We start from the raw sequence: 23,569 nt of genomic DNA on the forward strand, positions 1-23,569 counted from the left end.
GGCTGAGGTCCTACTCCTCACACGGCTGAGGTCCTACTCCTCACACGGCTGAGGTCCTACTCCTCACACGGCTGAGGTCCTACTCCTCACACGGCTGAGGTCCTACTCCTCACACGGCTGAGGTCCTACTCCTCACACGGCTGAGGTCCTACTCCTCACACGGCTGAGGTCCTACTCCTCACACGGCTGAGGTCCTACTTCTCACACGGCTGAGGTCCTACTCCTCACTGTGGGGGCTGCTCTTCCACAGAGCTCAGTATTTCTTCAGTAGCCTTGGCGTTCCAGCCACTGACTCCTCCTCTACTGTCCTCGAAGTTCTCTCAGCAACTCCTTCCCCCACACAAACCTGCAGTCCATTGACACGCCAATAAAGATGTTTCCCTACAAACATATAACTAAAATAAACTACACAGTAAATGTCTCCACTCGACATCCCTCTGATTCCCGTGTGCCGTGAGGTGACTCCCCCACCTCCGGGCGAGTCCATTCTCCACTTCCCTGGATGGTCCGTCGCCTGGGAGACTGCCAGGCGCAGGCCGGTCAGTTGCCTCCATGATGTCGACGGGAGAGGATGTACTGTTCCTCTCCTCAGCTTGTTCCTCTGTACCTCTGTTCAGACTGTACCCCTCTCAACCAGTTTAAGATAAAAACGAAGCTATACCTAATAAATTCCCTGTAACCTACCTTACCCCCTCTATTGTCAACCAATGTCTGTTACTTTTAAATGGCGCTGTTTATCGACAGAATTGTATTTGTGCTGCTTTTTCAGTCATGTTCCCCCCTTTATCTTTTTTTTATTTGTTCTCAACTCATTTTATTCCTTATGCTCAATTAGTATTAAGCTTTAGTCATTTAAGTTTTTCATGCCCGAAACGCTTTGCGTAATAGTGGCTTTAGGCATTGTATGTACTAGCCCTATCTATAAATCCATCACTCTTTGTAAAATCTCTTGTATGTATATACCTTACCTAAATAAACATTTGATTTGATTTGTTCCCCTCATCTCTTCTCTTATTTGGGCCTTCTGCCTTAATAAAATATGCCTAATATATCAATAAACACATGCTGCAGTCGCTGGGCACAAGACCAACTACAGGCCATCACTGTTAACTGGTTTAAAATGGCTTACCACAGAATTTGATTCGCTCAGTGGCCGAGCTGTTGACCGGGCGCCCTAGGCTGCCCACAAAATACTTCCAAGACTGCGCTACAACTCTTCCTGCAGTCCACGACTTGAGCTCAGACGTCTCCAGACTTGTTCCATAATCGAGACGTCTGTCCACTTCCTTCTTCTTGAAGATGTATCAAACAGGGGTTCTTCTCTAGCAGGAGCTCAATGGAGTGTGACCTCCCCCCTAACGTTTTTTGCAGCTCAAGTGAGGTCAAGACCTTCTGAAGTGAGCCTCACACCTCCAGCAAATTCTCTACATCTCATGACAAGTCATTTACCTATATACTTATTTTCTGCCCATACTTTTAAACTACTCGTCAATATTAATCAAGTGTTTAACATATATATATTACCAGTCTATATTTCTTTGACCTCTCAGTTAGTTGACCAGACCACACACTAGAAATTGAAGGGACGACGACATTTCGGTCCGTCCTGGACCATTCTCAAGTCGAATGGTCTGATCAAGTTCGAATGGAAATACAACATACTTCAGCCACGTTATTGTGACTCATCGCCTGCACCTCTCAGTTAGGTCTGGTCTGTCTGAATAACTCTCAGGGTAGACTCGGTTTTCAGCTACCTGGGGTCATAACAATAGTCGTTTTCGTTTAGTATTTTCTGCTGATATTTGCCTTAGTTAAGTGTTATTGTATGTGTTGCAGGGTCGAGTGTGATGGCCGGTCCCGGGGCATGTGAAAGTGTCGCGCTGCCCGTGGTGCTGGTGGCGCGGGTTGCCCCTAGCCTTGTACTACACGCCTCCACGCCCTTCCTCTACCACGCCAGCACCACGCCCACCTCGGGCGACACCGCCGGGGGCACCTCCACCCCCCTCCACACCTCCACTGTGATACCCAACATTCCCACCAAGTTTCACCCCATCGTGTCCTCAACTGGTCAACACTGGAACACCAGTAAAAGATGTACTCGTGTGCTTGTATCTCTTAAAATATTTGTAGCTGTAACGTTCAGCTTGTTAGATAGCACTAAACTTTGTGGATCTTTAACTGTAAACTAATTATATATTAAGTAGGAAAGTTCGCTATAGTATTAAGAAAGAATTGTGTTGACTTGTTTTAAGATTTATGTGAGTATGTCGTCAGGAGCAGTTGTGGGTGTGTGGCAGGCGGTGGGTGGACAGGGTGGGGATGGTAATGAAGGATCTGGTTCTGAGGGCGGTGGTGGTGGTGTGTCTGGCGATGGTGGTGGGGGAGAGCAAGATGGAGAACCTCCTTTTCCCCGCGAAGAATACTGCACACCGTCCCGTGCCTATGACCGTACAGTACAAGTTGAAAGTCTAGGAAGAGAGGCGTTGCCGGCCTCCTCTGCAAATGATGACAGTCACAAGCCGCTCGCCCAATACCAGGGCAATATACCACATAATATTTCAAATGAAAGCGAGTGTCGTGTAAGGATATTTTCCTCAAGTGAGTGTAGTGCAGTAAAATGTGAATGCGAACAGTGTGTTTTGCGGACACATCGTGATGGGCACGCTGAAAAAATCGGTAATTGTGAGCAAAATTGCGTTTCATCGTATGAAAGCAGCCCGTGCGATACGAGCCCGACCAGTCCTGCAGAGAACTCGGTTGGTCCTAGAAAAAGCTTTGTTGACGGGAGCACACAGACGGGCCCTGCGTGTGATGGAAACACCCGTCCACACGAGGGCGGGTGTGACGGCGGAAACAAAACGAGTGATTGTGCGTTTGGGAGCCAGTCGACCCAAACCGAGCAAATCACTAAGAGTCTGGACGCCGGTAGGACAGTCATTTCAACAAATTTACCAGAGAGGAGGCAAAAGTCGTGCAATTCTGACTATTCCTCATTGTCTTCCTGTGACTCTAGCAGATGTAGCAACTGCAGCACAAGAAGCGACTCTGGCAATAGCCCCAGTAGTAACATTAGTGATAGCAGCAGCACTAATGGCCGCTCTCATAAAAGTGTAGGAACAAACTTCAAAAAGGTCTCAGCGTGTAGTAGTGACCTTAGTCCCATTCCATCATGTGGAGGGGAATCCACAGCCAACACTGGCCTCACTGTCAACATTGGTCTGTCGACTGACAGCAGTACCAGAGATACAGAAGGCCGCAGCCCCTGTACTCCAACCAGTGGATGTCTTAAAGCTGGGACAAGAATTCCAACTGGAGCTCACGTTCAGTTCGACACTCCCTATGAGGAAGAAGACCCCCGCGTCGTGCACGACACACTAGTGACGGAAGATGGTCAAGTGACTATACACAAGTCCAATGGCAGCTCTACACCAAATCAAGGAGACCAGTTATCACGTTTGTGGTCGAAACGTGTTCCAGACTCATCGCCATCCGATGTTGCATCCAACTTACCTGCACCGAAAAAATGGCGTCGGAGACAAATATCGGGCTCGAGTAGCATTAGTCTGGGCTCAAGCTCCAGTGACTCCAGCAACTCCCAAGGAACGGAATTTGAGCGTCGAGCTCCTGACGGAGGCTGGGGATGGGTGATAGTGGCAGCGTCCTTCATGGTCCACTGCATTGCTGACGGTGTCACTATGTCCTTCGGCGTCCTCTTCGTTGAACTTCTCAGTTACTTCCAAGAAAGCAAGTCCTTAACATCATGGGTGGGAAGCTTATTCATGGCAATACCATTGTTGGCTGGACCTCTCGCCTCTCTCCTGACTGACCGCTATGGCTGTCAGACTGTAACAATCTGTGGTGCTGTGATTGCCTGTTTTGGATTCTTTATCAGTGCCTTTGTAAATACTATTCCCTTGCTGTTACTAACAGTAGGCATTATTACCGGTCTTGGCCTAGCAGTGTGCTATGTTGCTGCCATTGTTATCGTGGCTTTCTACTTTGAGAAGAAGCGGTCACTAGCAACAGGGATAGCAGTGGCCGGTAGTGGCATTGGCACATTTTTATTCGCACCATTAATCCAATATCTGGTTGACTACTGGGGTTGGCGACTGTGTTTCATAATGTTGGCGGGTATATTCTTAAATATGGTTGTGTGCGGTGCCCTGATGCGTGACTTGGAGTGGACCCCTCGTGACTCCTCCAGCCTCAGAGATGCTAACACCACCACCATCAGCAGCCGCCGCTGCTCTACTTCACAGTCGTCAGAGACGGTAGGTGGTCGTGGAGGCAGCGAAGGTACAGGGCTCCCGTCCCTGGAAGAGCTGCGACGGCTGGTGCAGTCTGGAGACGTGGCTGCACTGCTCTCCCCAGATGATGGCCCCAGCGAGACGCTCCGTGGGTCAGCATCGCTGGTACTGTTACCAACCTTCCTCAGCCGTTCTCAGGCCTTGCCTCCCGACGTAATTCCTTGTCTGTCGTCACGCACCAATGCATACGAGGTGGTCTCTCATATGTATCCGCATCTGCTCTCTCACTCTCTCTCCGGTCATGTAAACCAAGTTGACCCGGTTCACAAGCAATTAGATAAGCAACATGCAAACACTCCCAATGAGAACATATCAACGTATGCGTCAAGGCCGATAAATATCATAGGATCAACAGCAGGTCACAGCCAGGACGAAGTGGACGACACTCCACCCCTTCCCCCGAGCACAAGTGGACAACTGTACTCCGACACAGACTCTACCACGCCTGGATCTGTAGGGGGCGATCTTGCCCTCCAGAATGGAAACACCAAAAAGGTATGTGCAATTAATTTGATTAAATTGGAAAGCCAGTAGGTCGTAGTTTTAATTGGAACCAAATTAAACGTATAGGGTTTGAGTTAAATTGGGCACTGCGCTGGTATTCCACACGACCAATGTAAATATCAATTTGGAGAGTGGTATCTCAGATGAAAAATGTATATTGTGTAAACGTGGACGCTGTTATTAAAACCCAGGAAGCGTTATTTTCTTTAGAACACCGGGCTGATAAAACCGACAGTTAGATGACCACACGAATTAATAATAAGAAACATCCCAATAGGAATAACTATTGGCCGGCCCCCATATAAAGCGACCCTTCCTTCCCCCCCCCCCACCATTTGGTCACCACTTGGTCCGGGAGACATCTCCCGTCACGCAGGGTGCAGTTGCGCCTCCACAGATCTCCAGTATCATCTTTTGATACTGGTAATGGCTCGAAAGGGCCACCACTTACGGGCTATTCATGCCCGTGCCACCTATTGGGTGGCTTAATCTTCATCAATCAATCAATCAATCCCCCCCCCACCCCTCCAACAACTTGGACTGGATGGTAGAACGAAGGTCTCGCTTCATGCAGGCTGGCGTTTAATTCCCACAAGTGGTTGGGGCACCATTCCTTCCCCTCCGTCCCATCCCAAATCCTTATCCTGACCCCTTCCAAATGCTATATAGTCGTAGTGGCTTGGTGCTTTCCTCTGATAATTCCCTCCCTCCTCCCCCCCCCCCCTCCTCTCCTTGTACCAGTAAACTGCTTAACCAAGTTAAGCAGTTTGCCAGAGTTCTAGACGACAGATCATTCCACTCATCCACAACTATTCTCAAACTTGTGCATCTCTGTCTCTGTAAAAGTAAAGTAATGAAGAGTGTAACCATTGGTGGTCTGACCTATTTTAACAGTTTAACACAGTTTGTATCTGTGTTTATGCCCTCTAACCACTTGTAAACCTCGATTATATCCTCGTTTCTAGTTTCTCCAGCAAGTGTGGCTTCAAAGTTAAATATTTTTAGGAAATGTCTTCCTTATCTGTATTTTCCCACAAATGTCTTGAGTCTCTTCTGTAAACGGTTACTAGCAGTGCTAGCAGTAAATAAATACCATTTTGAATATCATCTAAGTTATGCAGGCGATGAGTCACAATAACGTGGCTGAAGTATGTTGACCAGACCACACACTAGAAATTGAAGAGACGACGACGTTTCGGTCCGTCCTGGACCATTCTCAAGTCGATTGTCACAATCGACTTGAGAATGGTCCTGGACGGACCGAAATTTCTAGTGTGTGGTCTGGTCATCATCTAAGTTATCAAATGGAAGCCCAAAAACTACTAAACATGAAAGAACAGAAGAGTGGTGAGAGAAACTACATCAAATCCATTGCTTATCAAAAAATGAACTCGATCAAATGTGGCAAAGAAAGCACATGGTGCAAGTAACAAACTCGGTGGACTGACAGGTTGTCACTGCTCCTGTACTACCAGTACTACATAGCTATACGTTTCTCTAGACGTTCAGCTATCTTATCTTGAGATGATTTCGGGGCTTTAGTGTCCCCGCGGCCCGGTCCTCGACCAGGCCTCCACCCCCAGGAAGCAGCCCGTGACAGCTGACTAACACCCAGGTACCTATTTTACTGCTAGGTAACAGGGGCATGGGGTGAAAGAAACTCTGCCCATTGCTTCTCGCCGGCGCCTGGGACTGAACCCGGGACCACAGGATCATAAGTCCAGTGTGCTGTTCGAGCGGCCGACCGGCTCTCCCCTAGTATGGGGATCTAGCTGACACGAGATGTAGGTGTGTGGACATACAGGAATATCACATCTTATTGTATGTGAACTTTGACCCATTTAGTGATAGATCTAAATTGATTTAGGTACAAAATAATTATATCGCTAATGATGGAATTTCTAATATTCTTGTACTGTATAAAAATTTCACTTTCGGTAAAATTTTTAAAGAAAATGTGATGAAAGTCTACGTAATGTGGACTAAGATTTAAAAATCCGCCCTTTTATTAACCTACTAAATTGAAGACCGTCTTGAGATTATCTTGAGATGATTTCGGGGCTTAGCGTCCCCGCGGCCCGGTCCTCGACCAGGCCCTTTTTTTTTTAGCAGCCCGTAGAAGCTGTCTTTAACTCCCAGTTACCTATTTACTGCTAGATGAACAGAAGCATCAGGGTGAAAGAGAGACTGCCCATTTGCTATATCAAATGCTGAAAATTATTTGCAAAATGACTGTCTTGCAACCAGCGTTACTAGCTGTCATTGTAATTAGTGTTATTTCGGGTGACAACATTCAAAGAGCAGAGTTTTTTTACCCTGATGCATCTGTTCACCTATCAGTAAATAGGTAACTGGGAGTTACAGGTGCTACGGGCTGCTTCCTAGGGATGTGTGTGTGTGTGTGTGTGTGTGTGTGTGTGTGTGTGTGTGTGTGTGTGTGTGTGTGTGCTTTTGATATGACTTTAGCAAAGCTTTTGATACAGTGCCACATGAAAGACTGATTAAAAAGATAGTCTCATGGTATTGGGGGTGCTATATTAAGCTGGATTAGGGCATGGCTATACCAAAGGAAACAGAGTTAGTATAAATGGAATCAAGTCAGAGTGGGAAAATGTTGTAAGTGGAGTGCCTCAAGGCTCTGTCCTGGGACCTCTGTTGTTTATAATATATATAAATGATTTAGATTCAGGTTTGAGTAGCAACATTTGCAAATTTGCCGATGATACGAAAATCGGTAGGGAAATTAATTCGGATGAGGACTCACTATCACTTCAAGTTGATCTAGATAGGGTTTTGAAATGGTCAAAGGATTGGCAGATGCAGTTTAATGCTGATAAATGTAAAGTTCTGAGGTTAGGTAATGATGATAGAGTTACAAGATACGAGCTAGATGGTGTTGTGATTGCGAAGTCGGATTGCGAAAGGGATCTGGGAGTTATGATTAGTAAGAATTTAAAACAAAAGGATCAATGCATAAATGTTCGTAATAAGGCAAATCGGACACTTGGATTTATTAATCGCAGCGTTAGTAACAAGACACCTGGTGTGGTTCTCAAGCTATATCTTGCTCTAGTTAGGCCCCATTTAGATTATGCAGTTCAGTTTTGGTCGCCATATTATAGAATGGATATAAATTCACTTGAACGTGTCCAGCGTAGGATGACTAAGTTAATTCCCCAAATTAGAAATCTTTCATATGAAGAAAGATTAACAAAGCTTAAGTTGCATTCACTGGAAAGGCGAAGAGTTAGGGGTGACATGATAGAGGTTTACAAGTGGATGAATGGACATAACCGGGGGGATATTAATAGGGTATTAAAAGTATCAACACAGGACAGAACACGAAACAATGGGTATAAATTGGATAAGTTTAGATTTAGGAAAGACTTGGGTAAATACTGGTTCAGTAACAGGGTTGTTGATTTGTGGAACCAATTGCCGCGTAACATTGTGGAGGTGGGGTCCCTCGATTGTTTCAAGCACGGGTTGGACAAGTATATGAGTGGGATTGGGTGGTTATAGAATAGGAGCTGCCTCGTATGGGCCAATAGGCCTTCTGCAGTTACCTTTGTTCTTATGTTCTTATGTTCTTATGTGTGTGTGTGTGTGTGTGTGTGTGTGTAAAATTTAGGCTTAAGGACCTGCCCGAAACGCTATGCGTGCTAGTGGCTGTACAAGAATGTAAGAACTCTTGTATATATAAATAAATACAAATAAAAAAAGAGAGTATGGTGGTATATTACACACAGAAATCACAATAGCGTGATGCATCAAATGAACACATCCACAAGGGCCGTGACGAGGATTCGAACCTGCGTCCGAGAGCATCCCAGACGCTGCCTTAATCGACTGAGCTACGACAGGGTCAAAACCATGTCGTAGCTCAATCGATTAAGGCAGCGTCTGGGATGCTCTCGGACGCAGGTTCGAATCCTCGTCACGGCCCTTGTGGATGTGTTCATGGTGGTATATGTTAAGCCGCAACTAGCGACAATTACAAAAATCGGTCAATTTTATCATCTTGAGTTTGGTTTTATCAGATTGACATAAAGCTTGGGCTTTCTGCTGATGATGGAGACGATGCCGATAATGAGGAAGAAACTGAGGAGCCCAAAGAGATGACGGCTATGCTGGGATCAGTCCGAGGACGAAGTATACGAAACAATGCAGGACGGAGAATTTCCACAGGGTGTATGGGGGCTAGCTCCTCCCCGCCCCCGGCCGCACCCTTACGGAACATGAGGGTCAACAGGTACTCTATTTTCAACCATTTTCAAACTATTATTTTATTCGCATGTTTGTAATGTTGAAATGTGGTATAAGTGGGGTACCACAGGGGTCCATTTTGGGGCCAACCGTTTTTGTCATATACATCTGTTACGTGCTAATTAGTTTGTCGTTAAGATCTGTTACGTGCTAATTAGTTTGTCATTAAGATCTGTTACGTGCTAATTAGTTTGTCATTAAGATCTGTTACGTGCTAATTAGTTTGTCGTTAAGATCTGTTACGTACTAATTAGTTTATCATTAAGATCTGTTACGTGCTAATTAGTTTGTCATTAAGATCTGTTACGTGCTAATTAGTTTGTCGTTAAGATCTGTTACGTACTAATTAGTTTATCATTAAGATCTGTTACGTGCTAATTAGTTTGTCATTAAGATCTGTTACGTGCTAATTAGTTTGTCGTTAAGATCTGTTACGTACTAATTAGTTTATCATTAAGATCTGTTACGTGCTAATTAGTTTGTCATTAAGATCTGTTACGTGCTAATTAGTTTGTCGTTAAGATCTGTTACGTACTAATTAGTTTATCATTAAGATCTGTTACATACTAATTAGTTTGTCATTAAGATCTGTTACGACTAATTAGTTTATCATTAAGATCTGTTACGTGCTAATTAGTTTGTCATTAAGATCTGTTACGTGCTAATTAGTTTGTCGTTAAGATCTGTTACGTACTAATTAGTTTATCATTAAGATCTGTTACGTGTTAATTAGTTTGTCATTAAGATCTGTTATGTGCTAATTAGTTTATCATTAAGATCTGTTACGTGCTAATTAGTTTGTCATTAAGATCTGTTACATACTAATTAGTTTGTCGTTAAGATCTGTTACGTACTAATTAGTTTATCATTAAGATCTGTTACGTACTAATTAGTTTATCATTAAGATGTGTTACGTGCTAATTAGTTTGTCATTAAGATAATGAGAGATTGGAGCGAGTATAAGGTTTACTCGCTACACATCAATGACGTAGATGATAATATTACAAACCACATCATCAAATTTGCAGATGACACAAAGATTTATGGCAAAGAGGAAGTGATAATGATGTGGTCTTACAAAAAGATCTATAGGAACTCCACAAATTGTCAGGGGACTGGCAAATGCAAGATCCTGCATGCGGGGCACAATTTACAAATTGGAGGATGTTGATCTGGAAATGTCTTCAAAAGGTCAGATGTAACACCAACAAGGAGCAACGGTTTCAAGCTCAACAAGCCACAATGAGAACTGGACTCAGAACAGGAGATGCTTTTTCACCCACATGGTTATAAACCCATGGAACCGCCTACCCGCCGAAGCTGTAAATGCCAAAACTGTTACATTTTAAATTCAGCTGGAAAAAGATCATAAAGGCAAATGGAGGGACCTTTGACAATCAAATCGCTTCTTGTCCTCGTCGAGGCCACTAGTGTTAGTGGCTCTTTGGTAAAAAATAAGATAAAAATATATTATGGAATGTGGAATTGCAGAAAATAGACCACACACAACTTATGTGGAAAGGAATTACAAAACACTAATAAAGAACGAGACCTAAGGGATGTTTTTGATAGTAAACTGTCATCAGAGGAACACACAAAAAACATGTGTGTTCATGTGAGAAGAGCGTATACAGCACTTAACAACTTCAGACACGCTTTTAATTACATGGATGATAAAATAGTGGAACCTCGAATAACGAATTTAATCCGTTCCGGCGCCGTGGTCGTCATGTGAAACTGACGTCATTCAAAACAAAGTTCCCCATTGAAAATAATGTAAATAGAAATAATCCGTTCCAGCCCCAAAAACAATAATATGACATTATACACTGGTAATATGATACTATACATGTACAATAAATGTTTTGTTTGCCTGTTCCCATTTTTACATTCACTTTACTTTATGAAGACGTTGCTGGCTTGAGATAGACGATCGGGAGGTGGGAAGGAGAGGGGGTTACGGCGTGGAGGGAGACTCCACCTGTGGGTCAGGCGGGCTCTCTCTCTTTGGGAATTTAACCCCACTGGGACCGGGTTATGGTTCACTATCACTTGCACGTCTTTTCTCACCCTTTCCACAGACCGTATCGAGTGCCACTTGGTGTTGTCTATGTTTTAGGATGTTCCTAAACAGAGACAGCACATTGTCATTAAACACGTTCACGCAACGTGTTGTCACCGCCTTATCAGGGAGATGTTTTTCCGTGAATGCGGTCACCTTTTCAAACATTCCCAACACGTCCCTGATCTCACTGGACGGAACAGCATCCTCCCATACCTCCTCCTCCCCCGATGAGAGCTCCTTTACCTCCTGTTGCACTAGCTCTTTCTGCAGTTCCAGGAGTTCTTCAGTGGTCTGTTCATCACTGTACTCCTCCACTAATTCCTGCACATCAGCGGCATGCACCTCTAGACCCAATGTTGGCCCCAGAGCAACAATATCATCCACTAAAAGCGCGTCCGGGTCATCCACAGGTGCGGCTGCAAGTGCAGGACTGAAACCTTCAAAGTCTCACTCAGGGACACCCTCCGGCCACAGATTTCGCCATGCAGCGTGTAGGGTCCTCCGTGACACTCCTTCCCAGGCCTTTTCCATCAAATACAAGGCTCCCATGATATTGAAGTGGTCCTTCCACAATTGTTCGAGGGTCAGCTCTGTAGTGTCTATCACATGAACACACCTCTCCAACAAAGCCTTCATGTACAGCTTCTTAAAGTTAGCAGTGACTTGCTGGTCCATGGGTTGGAGGAGTGGAGTGGTGGTTGGAGGAAGAAACTTGATGATGAACTGATTCTTCGGGAACAGATCATCTTGCATTTGTGGAGGATGCACAGGTGCATTGTCGAGCACAAGCAAGGCCTTGAGTGGTAACTGCTTCTCAACAAGATAATTCCTCACTGTGGGGCCAAAAACGTCATTTACCCATTCACTGAATAAGATCCGCGTGACCCAGGACTTCTTGTTGGACCTCCACATCACATTCAGCCGTGTCTTGTGCACCTTACACGCCTTGAACACTCGTGGATTTTCTGAGTGGTAGACGAGCAGCGGCTTTACCTTGCAATCGCCACTTGCATTGGCGCAGAGCATGAGGGTGAGCCGATCCTTCATCGGTTTGTGGTCAGGCAATGATTCTTCCTCTTGCGTGATGTAGGTCGTCTTCGTCAATTTTTTACAAAACAGCCCAGTCTCATTACAATTGAAAACCTGTTGAGGCAAGAACTGCTCCCGATCCACTAATTCCTAGAACTGTGGCACAAAAGTCTCGGCAGCAGCTTTATCAGAGCTGGCAGCCTCCCTATGTCGCACAACATTGTGTATACCGCTCCTCTTCCTAAAGTTCTCGAACCATTCATGGCTTGCCTTAAATAACTCCTCATCTTCAGACGACGCACCTGGTATCTTCCTGACAAGGTCCACATACAGCACCCTTGCCTTAGCACAAATGATAGCTTCAGAGAGACTATCGCCATGTAATTGACGTTCATTCATCCAAACCAGCAGTAGCCTTTCAACATCGTCTAGGAGTTTTGGACGTTTCTTGGTGATCTTGGTAACTCCTTTGGCCACGTCAAGCGTCTTAAATTGTTCCTTCCTCTTCAAAATGGTGCTAATTGTTGAGAAAGACCTGCCATACTCCCTGGCAAGATTAGCCACACAAACACCACGCTCATGTTTTGCTATGATTTCTTTCTTAATGTCCACAGTGATTGGCTCTTTCTTCCCCTTGCCTACACATTCTTTACCAAGCTGCTTCTTTGCCGACATCGTGCGTTAAGAAGTGTAGTCACAAACCCACACAACCCACGATTATCACAATTATATGCGAAACGATGCAGAGGGATACTGGTCATGCGCTACACCACAACAACACTGTTGTCGGAGCCGCGACCCTACTATGTGGTGTTTGCATTATTCAAACAAGCGATCGCCTAATGAGACGAATTGTCTGCGATCGGGGCGCTTGTTACCCAAATTGCTCGCCATTTGAGGCAGTCGTCACTCGAGTATCTACTGTACTAAGAAACTGTTCATGACTTTTATGACCAAAATTGGAAAATGCAGCAGTTGTACTTTCCCCATATCTCAAACACAGCAATAAACTGGAAAAGGTGCAAACTCATGCTACAAAATGGCTTCCGGAACTGAAAAACTAGAGTTACGAGGAGAGGTGTTATGGGTGTAACTCGTGCTTACTCTGTGAGGGGCCAATAGCTAAGGTCAAGGAGTTCCTAAAGTAGTGGAGTTAGGTTAGGCCCGGCCCCCAGGGAAGACAATTCCCAGCAAATAATACTTGACGTAATAAGTCTAATCTAGTGTGATTAACCTCCTCCACTTCAAACAGGGTAAAAGGATACTCTAATATAATCTTAGTGTTTATTTATTAACCCCCTCATAAACCCCCAAAAATACAACAAATACTTTACCAACTCGATGTTACATTAACCCCCTTGAATCCACATAAGGAGGATACAAGGCTTACAAACAGCAACTAAGGGTAAAGTCTACGTTCCTAAAGGAACAGAACACACATAGGTTTCACAGTAAACAAAGGCACACATGCTCTCTCTTAGCCACCCCAGAGTTAATGTTTGGGGCTCAAACACCGGCTTAAGAGGACACAATACAGTGGGACCTCGACTTACGATAATTTCGAGTTAAGATATAAATTTGATTGAAAAATGCGACTCGACTTACGATAGTGTTGTCGACTAACAATATTCGTTGATACACATTCGGGTCGACCAAGCACATGGTTCCCGGTCGTGCTGGCCGATCTGCCTCAGTTTACTAGAGCCACCTGCTTAGTGATGATCACACTTATAAGAAATTCCATTTTTGTGGTGATTTTTTTGCTTTTTGAACATAAAACTGATTATTATATATCACTCCATGGGTCTGAAGAAAGTCAGTGGTAGGGTTTAACATAAGAAAACACATGTAAGAATGACCATAGAGGAAAAACAAGAGATCATTCGTAAACATGAAAATGGTAAAATGGTGTTGTTGAACTAGCTAGGCAGTACAACAAATCTTCAGGGGAGGAGGCGGCGGCGGCGGCAGTAGAGGATGTCCCTTCCTCATTAATTAAGAAAATGTGTGCAGTATGGGAAGAACTGCAAAGTTTTGCTGAAAAGAATCGCCCAGATAAAGCTGTAGCAGGCTGTTACATTGATCTTATTAATGACAATGATGCCTCACTACAGACAAGTGTTGCAAAGAAGAGCAGAACACTCTTCAATGGAACGATTTTTAGTGAGAAAATCAAGCAGTGGGCCAGAAGCAGGTCCTAGTGGTATGCAGGCAAAATGTGCCAGTGTGTGTACCCCAGAGAAGTCCTCCCTGCCTGATGTCATAATGGAAGGGGACTTCCCTTCCAAACACTAACACCTCTCCTCCTCCCTCATCACCATCTTCCATACGCCATCAAGAGTCCTCCATAAAGGTAAGATAAACATATGTACTGTATTGTAGTTAGAGAGAAAAAAATTGTATTCAGTATAAAATGTATTTTTAAGTTAATATTCTTGAGGGTGTGGAACGGATTAATTCAATTCCCTTTATTTCTTATAGGAAAAATCGTTTTGACTTACGATACATCTCTGGGAATGGATTACCATCATAAATCGAGGCACCACTGTATTTTAAAACTCGGTGGCACAAATACTCAAAGGTTAGGTACTTGGTAACACAGAATAAGGAGAGAGAAGAGAGGAGGAGGATGAGAAGAGGTAAGGAAACGGCCCACAAGGTCGTGCGATCGGTCAGTCCAAAAACCCAGCAGAGAAGGACACTCTAGGAACACTCTGCCTTCCATGATCGCTGCCTGACGGATACTCAACTGATCGTACAGTAACAATCACAAGTCTTCCCAGACATACATTTACTTGTTACTTTAACAGTTCTAAGAATAGCTAACATCTAGCTCTATATTATATTAATATTCAGTTAACACAGAGTCTGCCTGCTCTGTGAGAATAAGGTTATTTTGACCAGACCACACACTAGAAGGTGAAGGGACGACGACGTTTCGGTCCGTCCTGGACCATTCTCAAGTCTCAATCGACTTGAGAATGGTCCAGGACGGACCGAAACGTCGTCGTTCATTCACCTTCTAGTGTGTGGTCTGGTCAACAATTTATATTTGTGGCGAGATAGTTGTATAGATAGTTTTCTATCTTGCACCCCACACCAATTCTTTGGGAGGTCATGGAATGGTTAAAATCATGTGTATGAGCTGCTTAGTGGGCAAATTTAAAATAATAATTGGCTATGATTTATCAGTACAACACTGTACTATACAGTACTGGGTACTGTACATCATTTTGAGTGAAATGCATATTTTTTTGAACATTTAGTATGCTGGGTGAGGAAATAGTTTAAAACAAAATGTTTGTAATTGTTTTTACAGTATTTGTTTACACCTAATGCCTCTGTTGATATAGTAGTGGCTACAGTATATGGGAGTTATCTGTAGTGGGTTGCATCCTGGGAAAGGTAACTTGTTGGCCAAAGGGGGAACCCGATAAGGTTCCCCCGGGTCATGGGGGAACCCCGATAAGTCTTCTCAATAGGAAATGAGAAACCATTGGGATATATCTTCTTGCTTAATATGGTTTTCATGCAAAAAATGTACCTTTTTAGGTTGCTTATTTTCCAATTGCTACACTTATGATGGTCCAAGAGTGTATTATATAGTGTATAGTGTAGAGGGTATTATAACTGATAATCTATAGAATTCCAATTTCACTAACATTGTGACGGGGATTTGCAGACAATCAATGACATACCGAGGAGCGATGCTGAACATCCACCGCTATCGGCTGAGGGCTTCATCATGCCCAGACATTTATCGAAATTCCATCATCACAATAGCTAAATCACAAGATGAGGTGAGCAAAGATGAGAGCCCTCTCGGTTTTTCTTTGCCTGTCTTCTCTCCTCTCCTCCTGTAACCACGGGCCTTCAGTGGGATCCGCTTCAAATGAGTGTCTTAATGTTTCTCAAGTTCCTTTTATTTCTGCAGGCGATGAGTCACAATAACGTGGCTAAAGTATGTTGACCAGACCACACACTAGAAGGTGAAGGGACGATGACGTTTCGGTCCGTCCTGGTCCGTCGTCGTCCCTTCACCTTCTAGTGTGTGGTCTGGTCAACATCCTTTTATTTCTGTTCTTGCAGTTCACTCATAATTAGTTATGTTAATTATATTAATTTCTAATTACTGCTCACATTATTCTCCTTTGATATTCAGGTCTTCACCTATACAGTTCTTACTTCCTCATCTTACTTTTTGTTTTTCATAATCAATTATATACCTGTTAATATTTCCATTTTCCTGTACATTTGCAGTAATTTATCCTCATAAATGTTATACTTATTTTTCTTACTGCTTATTACACATCATTAATACTTATTTATTAGATATTTTATTTGTTAATAAATTTTAGTTTTTAGTTCTACATTTTACACATTTCATTGTGCAGTATACTTTTTACTCTAATTCACTACCAAAAAATGCTTAGGCCTTATATTTGTTATACTACAGAATTTATATTAAATTTGTCATAAATACTGACCCATATGGTTCCCCTTGTAAGTCCTCAAAACTGTACTGCAGTCAAACATTGGAAAAGTAAAGTAATTTATGTATACCGTACTTGGGTGCCTATTTCTCATGCGATAGTACTACCATGTTAGTACAGTGTACTGCCGTACTTCTAAAATAACCATATTGGTCTTCTGTACTTATATAACCACTCAATGTAGTACTTTTTAACTGCACTGTGGGTCTCTGAATCTTTTCACTTATCTCTGTAATAAAAACAAAAAAGTTCAATACCCAAGATTAACCAGACCAGAATATAACATAGCTTTTGTGCAAATAAATTGAGCTCTGAAGATGGTTTATCCATTTTATTAGGCTTCTCTTGAAATTTCGACACATTTGTTAATACAGTAGTTTAGTGAATCTTGTCTCGTGTGTTAATATTGTTGCCAATGTTTGCCATATCCTTCACGGTCAGACTTCTTCCTTTGCGTCAGCAACTAATTAAAGCTGCTCTATTCTTTTGTTTTAATTATTTTCTTTCTCTTAGGAGTTGATCTCACTCAAATTTTTGGTCTAAAATTTCATAAATTTTCTTCCATTTCAGCATAATAAAGTCCACGCTTTTTCTGAATAGAAGCATAGACACATCCAATGCATATGCATATATACATGGCAGTACCTTAATAGAGCTCTCTCATGTTACAGAGAGCCTGGACATACTTGGATGACATGGGAGAAATGATGACATCATGTGTGGACATCAGCTACTGCATGGAGGCTTCTTATCTAATTTTTGCATTGTCAAACTTCATTTTATATGTTTTCTATGACACCGTCTACATGTATTTAACTGATTATGCCCAGGGAGTTGGTGTCTCAGCTGATGACAGTGCAAATCTCATTTCTGTCATTGGAATACTGAACTGCTTGGGAATGGTAAGAGTTTGAAATGTTGTTACAGTATAAGAATGTTTGCATGGTAATGTACCTCAGAAAACACACTATATATAATATGCATGGTAATGTACCTCAGAAAACACACTATATATAATGTGTGTGTGTGTGTGCATGCTCTTTCTCTCTGTCTGCCTTGCTTTGTTCTGTTCTGCACTCTTGTTCTCTCTCTCCTCACTTTTCTCCTCTCCTCTTCTTTTTTCCATGTCTTCACTTTTCCTCTTCTTTCTTCTAGTTTCCTCTTTGTTCTTATTCTTCTTCCTTCTTTCTTCTTCTTCTCATCTCTTTATTTTCTTCTTCTCTTCTCTTCTTCTTTTCTTCTTGTCTTCATTTCTTCTTCCTTTTCTCTCTCCTTCTTCTTCTCTTCTTCTTATCTTCTCTTCTCCTCCTCCTTCTTCTTGAGGTTATCTTGAGATGATTTCGGGGCTTTAGTGTCCCCTCGACCAGGCCTCCACCCCCAGGAAGCAGCCCGTGACAGCTGACTAACACGCAGGTACCTATTTTACTGCTAGGTAACAGGGGCATAGGGTGAAAGAAACTCTGCCCATTGTTTCTCGCCGGCGCCCGGGATTGAACCCGGGACCACAGGATCACGAGTCCAGCGTGCTGTTCGCTCGGCCGACCGCCTCCCCCATCCTACCATTCTACCATCCTAACCCTATCTCTGTTAGTGTACAGCATTTTCAGTAACATGTTCCCCTTTCATTTTTCCCATCACTCCCCCCCCTACCTTTAACAATTTTGTTGGTTTGCTTTCATATACCATCTCTCTAACTTCCGAGCCCTTTCACCTTATAGAAAAATATATAAGTTCTTCATTCATTACTATCCTCATTTAGACAATTTGCTTCATCAAGGTTCAGTTCCAGCTTCCCTGTCGTACTTTGAAAGACCTCATCTTAATACCATAGATTCCTATCTTCTTCACCTTGCAATTTCCTGATGTTCCTAAACACTTCTGTCATTTGCTTCACTCCATTTAATGTCACCCTTAAGGGGCAAGTCTTACCTTTTACATATTTGCCTATATTCCAGAAATCATTGACCTTAGATGAGAGGTCTTCACCTAAATCTACCATTTTCTCAGTAATTTTTTTGTTATTACTTTTCTGCTGCTCTTTCCACCCTAGATATTATCTCCTTTTCCAAACATCCATAAAACTATTATAATACTTTTATCTACAATGTTCTGTACTAATTTACAGCTCTTAACCAGTTCATTCTTAGTTGCTTGTCTAATGTCAGTTCCTGGCTGCTCATTTCTGTTTTTGATATCCTAATGTACTACTTTGTTTTTCTCTTATACAAATTACATATTTGTTTATTTCCTCTTTATACTTTTCTAAGCCTTTAGTAATTTCTTTCATTTAAGTTACCCATGAATTGTCTAGCTTATGTACCTAATCCTTGTTTTGGCTAGTTTGTCGAGTTGCTCCAAGTTCTCGTCCAAATTTATCATCAACTTTTTCAAATTCCACTCCCTTGGGTTTTCAGCTTTTTTTTTTCCCCTTCGTACTAGATCCTTAATTTGTTTCTCCTGCCTCCTTACTGTGTCAGTCAAGCTAATAACTTTCTTCTGTTGCTGTAAAATACTTTTGTGCAGAACAATCTTACTTTCAAGATCTTCATTCTCTGTACCTAGTGTAAGAAACTGTTTCAAGAATCCTTAGTAAATCGTCAATCTTTACTAATAATCAAAGTAACCCTCCTTTCATTATTTGTTCTTCAGTGACACCTTCAAAATTTGTGTTGTTGACATTACAGGATCAGTTAGTCCACCATCATTATGATTTTCATCTGCTGCTGGTAGCCCTTGCTTAAAACTTTCCTCATGATTGTATATTGTTTTCTCAATATTTGTAACTTTCCACATCCTATTACCTTGGTATACTGTATTTATAGAATTTGGGACATTTTTGCACCCCTATCCTACACTACCACCTAGATAGAAATAATCCTGGAGCTTTCTGAGCCATGTTGTGTGCTGAAGTTACTAACGGGGTCCGATATCTAATCTTGCTTTCCTGTGAATGTGATTTTTCTGAAGCTAAATATGTACGTGTTTGCACTCTTGTACTTAAGTGTAGTTACAGGATGAGAGTTCGTGGTGTCCTGTCATCCCAGCACTGACGTATAACTCTTTGTAACTCCTGACAGTTTTAGCCTCCATCACCTTCTCGCTTAATTTGTTCAAACTGTCTGCCACTCTTGTTTGCAATAGTGAATTTTCTTAAAAATTTTTGGCAGCTTTGTTTAGTTTTTTTAAATCTATGACCTCCTGTTCTTGAAGTTCCAGGTCTCAGAAATTCTTCTCAATCGTGTTGAATTCTGTTACTATTTTGTACATTGTGGTCATATCACCACTTTTTCTTCTATCTTCTAGTTATTATCTTGTTCACTTATTAATATTGTAGAGGTAGGTCTTGTGTTCTGTTTATAATATTGTTACTGCATTTACCATCTCCTACATTGACAGAATTGGCATTTAAGATTAAAGTAAAATTTTGTCACATGCAAGCACTTAAATACTTTTAATAAATGCATTTTTTCTGTGATTTGCCGTTTAAAATAATACAATTGATTGTAGTAATGTTCAATTGAAGTTCAGTACTATAGGTAATGAGTCAGAGTATAGATTGATCTGCCATAGTGCAAACAGACCATCCACCACATGTATCTTGAGGTTATCTTGAGATGATTTCGGGGCTTTAGTGTCCCCGCGGCCCAGTCCTCGACCAGGCCTCCACCCCCAGGAAGCAGCCCGTGACAGCTGACTAACACCCAGGTACCTATTTTACTGCTAGGTAACAGGGGCATAGGGTGAAAGAAACTCTGCCCATTGTTTCTCGCCGGCGCCTGGGATCGAACCCGGGACCACAGGATCACAAGTCCAGCATGCTGTACGCTCGGCCGACCGGCTCCCAATGTGACTGCATTGACATGCCAGCATTTGTCAAAATAGTTGTAGGCTCCCTATTGAACAAGATAGATCTACACGTTTCTTATTGGGAAGAATCAAGCAGTAGCCTAATGCATAATTAAACCATACTTAGCACATCAGGACTTTGAAGGGCAAAATGAGCCTTATTGTTATCTTGCCAATTAACCTGTACAGGGTGTCCAAGAATTAGCTATCTTTGTCTGTGAAATCTGCCGAATCTATTAAATTCCTATAAAATTTCATGTTTTTACCTAATTATCATACTGTACAGATTTTTAAATAGTAAGCCAAATCTTTATCGAGAACTTTCAACTTGTGCAGGAATCTGACAGAACACAAGTTGAAAGTTCTCAATAAAGATTTGGTTTGTTTAAAAATCTGTTTTTGTATTATAATTAGGTAAAAACATGAAATTTTATAGATTTTTAATAGATTCGTCAGATTTCATAGAAATAGCTAATTCAGGGACACCGTTTTTGAAAACAATGGTCACTATTTGTCAACATAAAGAGAACCAACAGCTATTGATCAACATCTTTATCACCGACCACATGGCAAGCAAGTTGTGTGCAACACATTCAATCCATTTGGAAATTGGTGTAAAATTCACGTTGCTACTCATATTGTTAGCTCGACACTGAAAATACACTATTAATAATAATAATAAATGGCAATTTTCTATATCCAAGTATAATAGTCGAACTGAATTGTGTACATGTAGAATTCTGTGATTGCGTTTGACTTTCAAGCTCTTGCAATTTCAACTCTTACTAATTATATAAATTGCCATTACAAAAGTTCAATTAGTTTTCAATTGTTTCAGGTATTGATGGGATACGTTGGTGATCGTTCATGGTCGTCACCGATGCTAATATACAATGTGTCTATGGTGATCTGTGGATTCAGTGTCATCTTTATGCCGTTCTTAACTAATTACTGGTTGTTAGCTATGGCTGCGGGTGTATTTGGATTATTTATATCGGCAAACTATGCCCTGACATCGGTCATCTTGGTTGAACTAGTAAGCCTAGAAGCATTCAGTAAAACATATGGTCTGTTGCTGCTCATACAAGGTCTTGCAAACCTTATTGGACCTCCAGTTGTAGGTAAGTGTTAATCTTTGTTTCAGTTTTACATGTTTTGAAGGAGCACTAGTAATTTTACCGAAATTTAGTATTAATACAGTACAGTATATATATGTAATTTTAGTCATTGATATTGCTGTAATACTGTATTTAGCTGCTATGTCTAAATAAGAAAAAGCACTGTATGGCTGTTGTGATAGTGATTGATTTCTTAATAAGTTAAGCGATTGATTTCTTAATAAGTTAAATAATATTCCTTGGGTGTATAACTTTTCTTTAGAAGGGACACTGACTGTTATGTGTGAAATAATGAACATGCATAAAATTTTTGGCCAATTTATACTCTTGACACTATGTAGGAAGAGGTTAAAAGAATTGATGCAAGAATCTTAAATTTATCCTATGACCTTACAACATACAGGTTATTTAGGATGGAGGCGAGGACTGGTTCTAATAGCCGAGAAGTGGGAGACGAGCACATTTGCAACAGACATTTGGGTCGCAGACTGAGACAGGCTTACCTGTAGGAAAGGAAGAGGCATGATCTGGCTTATGCTTCTTGCTTGAAGATGGAAGTTAAGATGGATGGAGCTGGTGGTCGCAATGTAGTTTGTGATGTCGGGAACAGTCTTGGATACGGATATCGAGGGTAGCAGCGATAGAGGCAGACGTCCACTATGACCATGAGGGCAGCACGAGGACCAAAGGGCAGAAGGGAGGATAAAAGTGGAAAGGGGAAATGGGGCCTGTAGGGGTTAGCATTGGCAGTGGAGATGCTGATAGGCAGGGGATGGAACCACATGTGGAGAATGGCTGAGGAGGAAGGAATGTAAACGTGGGAAAGGGGACCCAAGAAAGGGATCCAGCCACATACTCCCAGCCAAACAGAGGGAGGAGGGGGGGTTGAAAATGAGTTGTATATCAATGTTCCCAAGATAAAGAAACAATCCTAGAGAGCGGGTCAAAGCCTCCTGATAAGCAGTGTGAGCGTATCCCTGAAGAGAGACTGGTATGAATCAAAGGAGAAATGGCAAAATATCCATAAGAAATAGAAATAATATGGTTGGATAAGCATGACGTAACATGTACAAGGGCAGCGAGGGAGCACGAGCCAGTTGTTGTCCATAATGGCACTTGCCCTTTTTATCCTGGAAGAGGCTGACCAGAGTAACAAAATATTTTGCCTATGTTGGTACAAAGATTCATTTCTCCTGTGTGTGCACCAAATTGAATACCCATGTTAATCTGCGCAAGGCAGCCCTTCATGAAGCTGGTCAGCCAAGCGGACAGCACACTGGACTTGTGATCCTGTGGTCCCGAGTTCAATCCCGGGCACCGGTGAGAAACAATGGGCAGAGTTTCTTTCACCCTATGCCCCTGTTACCTAGCAGTAAAATAGGTACCTGGGTGTTAGTCAGCTGTCACAGGCTGCTTCCTGGGGGTGGAAGCCTGGTCGAGGACCGGGCCACGGGGACACTAAAGCCCCAAAATCATCTCAAGATAACCTCAAGAAGATGGATAAGCTCTCAGGTTGGCAGTCTGGTGATCGATACAAAATTCTAATGTCGGCGGGAATGTTTGGTTTCACGTTGGCACAGCAGGCAGGAGGGCAGAGCAGAAGCCACCCCTTACTTGCCTAAGAATGACACTAAGATTCCCCATGGCCCAGTCAAGCCAACACCCTTGAGGGGGGAGGGGAGGGGGCCAGAAAAATGAAAGTGCCTGTATTAGCAAAGTTTGTTATGGGTGGCATGGAAATTGTGTAAATGGATATGGTGGTGGAAGATTCTACGAGGAATGAGGATCAACACAAAAAGTGGAAACCAAAATATGAATGCAAGGGTGGACTGAAAGAATATGTGATGTCTTTGGTAAAATACAATAATAATTTTATTTTATAATTTCAATCTGAATAAGTGCATTTTAGTTGTTCATTACAACCATATTTTTTTATTTTTA

At 42.4% G+C, this 23,569-nt stretch overlaps 1 protein-coding gene across 4 annotated transcripts in view; it reads left to right on the forward strand.

Moving 5' to 3' along the window:
* The first annotated feature begins 1,803 nt into the window (after positions 1–1,803).
* LOC123746688 (uncharacterized) overlaps positions 1,804–23,569 on the forward strand; it is a 40,179-nt gene continuing 18,413 nt past the window's right edge. Inside the window, exons 1-6 of one of the 4 annotated variants that reach the window (XM_069316804.1) lie at positions 1,804–4,802; positions 8,852–9,063; positions 15,854–15,971; positions 17,336–17,566; positions 21,349–21,631; positions 22,032–23,558. In XM_069316804.1, the coding sequence (XP_069172905.1) occupies positions 2,265–4,802; positions 8,852–9,063; positions 15,854–15,971; positions 17,336–17,566; positions 21,349–21,631; positions 22,032–22,120 (3,471 nt within the window). In that variant the 5' untranslated portion in view covers positions 1,804–2,264 and the 3' untranslated portion in view covers positions 22,121–23,558. Of the gene's footprint in view, positions 4,803–8,851; positions 9,064–15,853; positions 15,972–17,335; positions 17,567–21,348; positions 21,632–22,031; positions 23,559–23,569 lie in introns of those variants that run through there. The other 3 variants (XM_045728368.2, XM_069316805.1, XM_069316806.1) reach the window with 3 other exon arrangements.

The sequence above is a fragment of the Procambarus clarkii genome, chromosome 85, assembly GCF_040958095.1.
Source record: "Procambarus clarkii isolate CNS0578487 chromosome 85, FALCON_Pclarkii_2.0, whole genome shotgun sequence".
In the NCBI taxonomy this organism is placed as follows: Eukaryota; Metazoa; Arthropoda; class Malacostraca; order Decapoda; family Cambaridae; genus Procambarus; species Procambarus clarkii.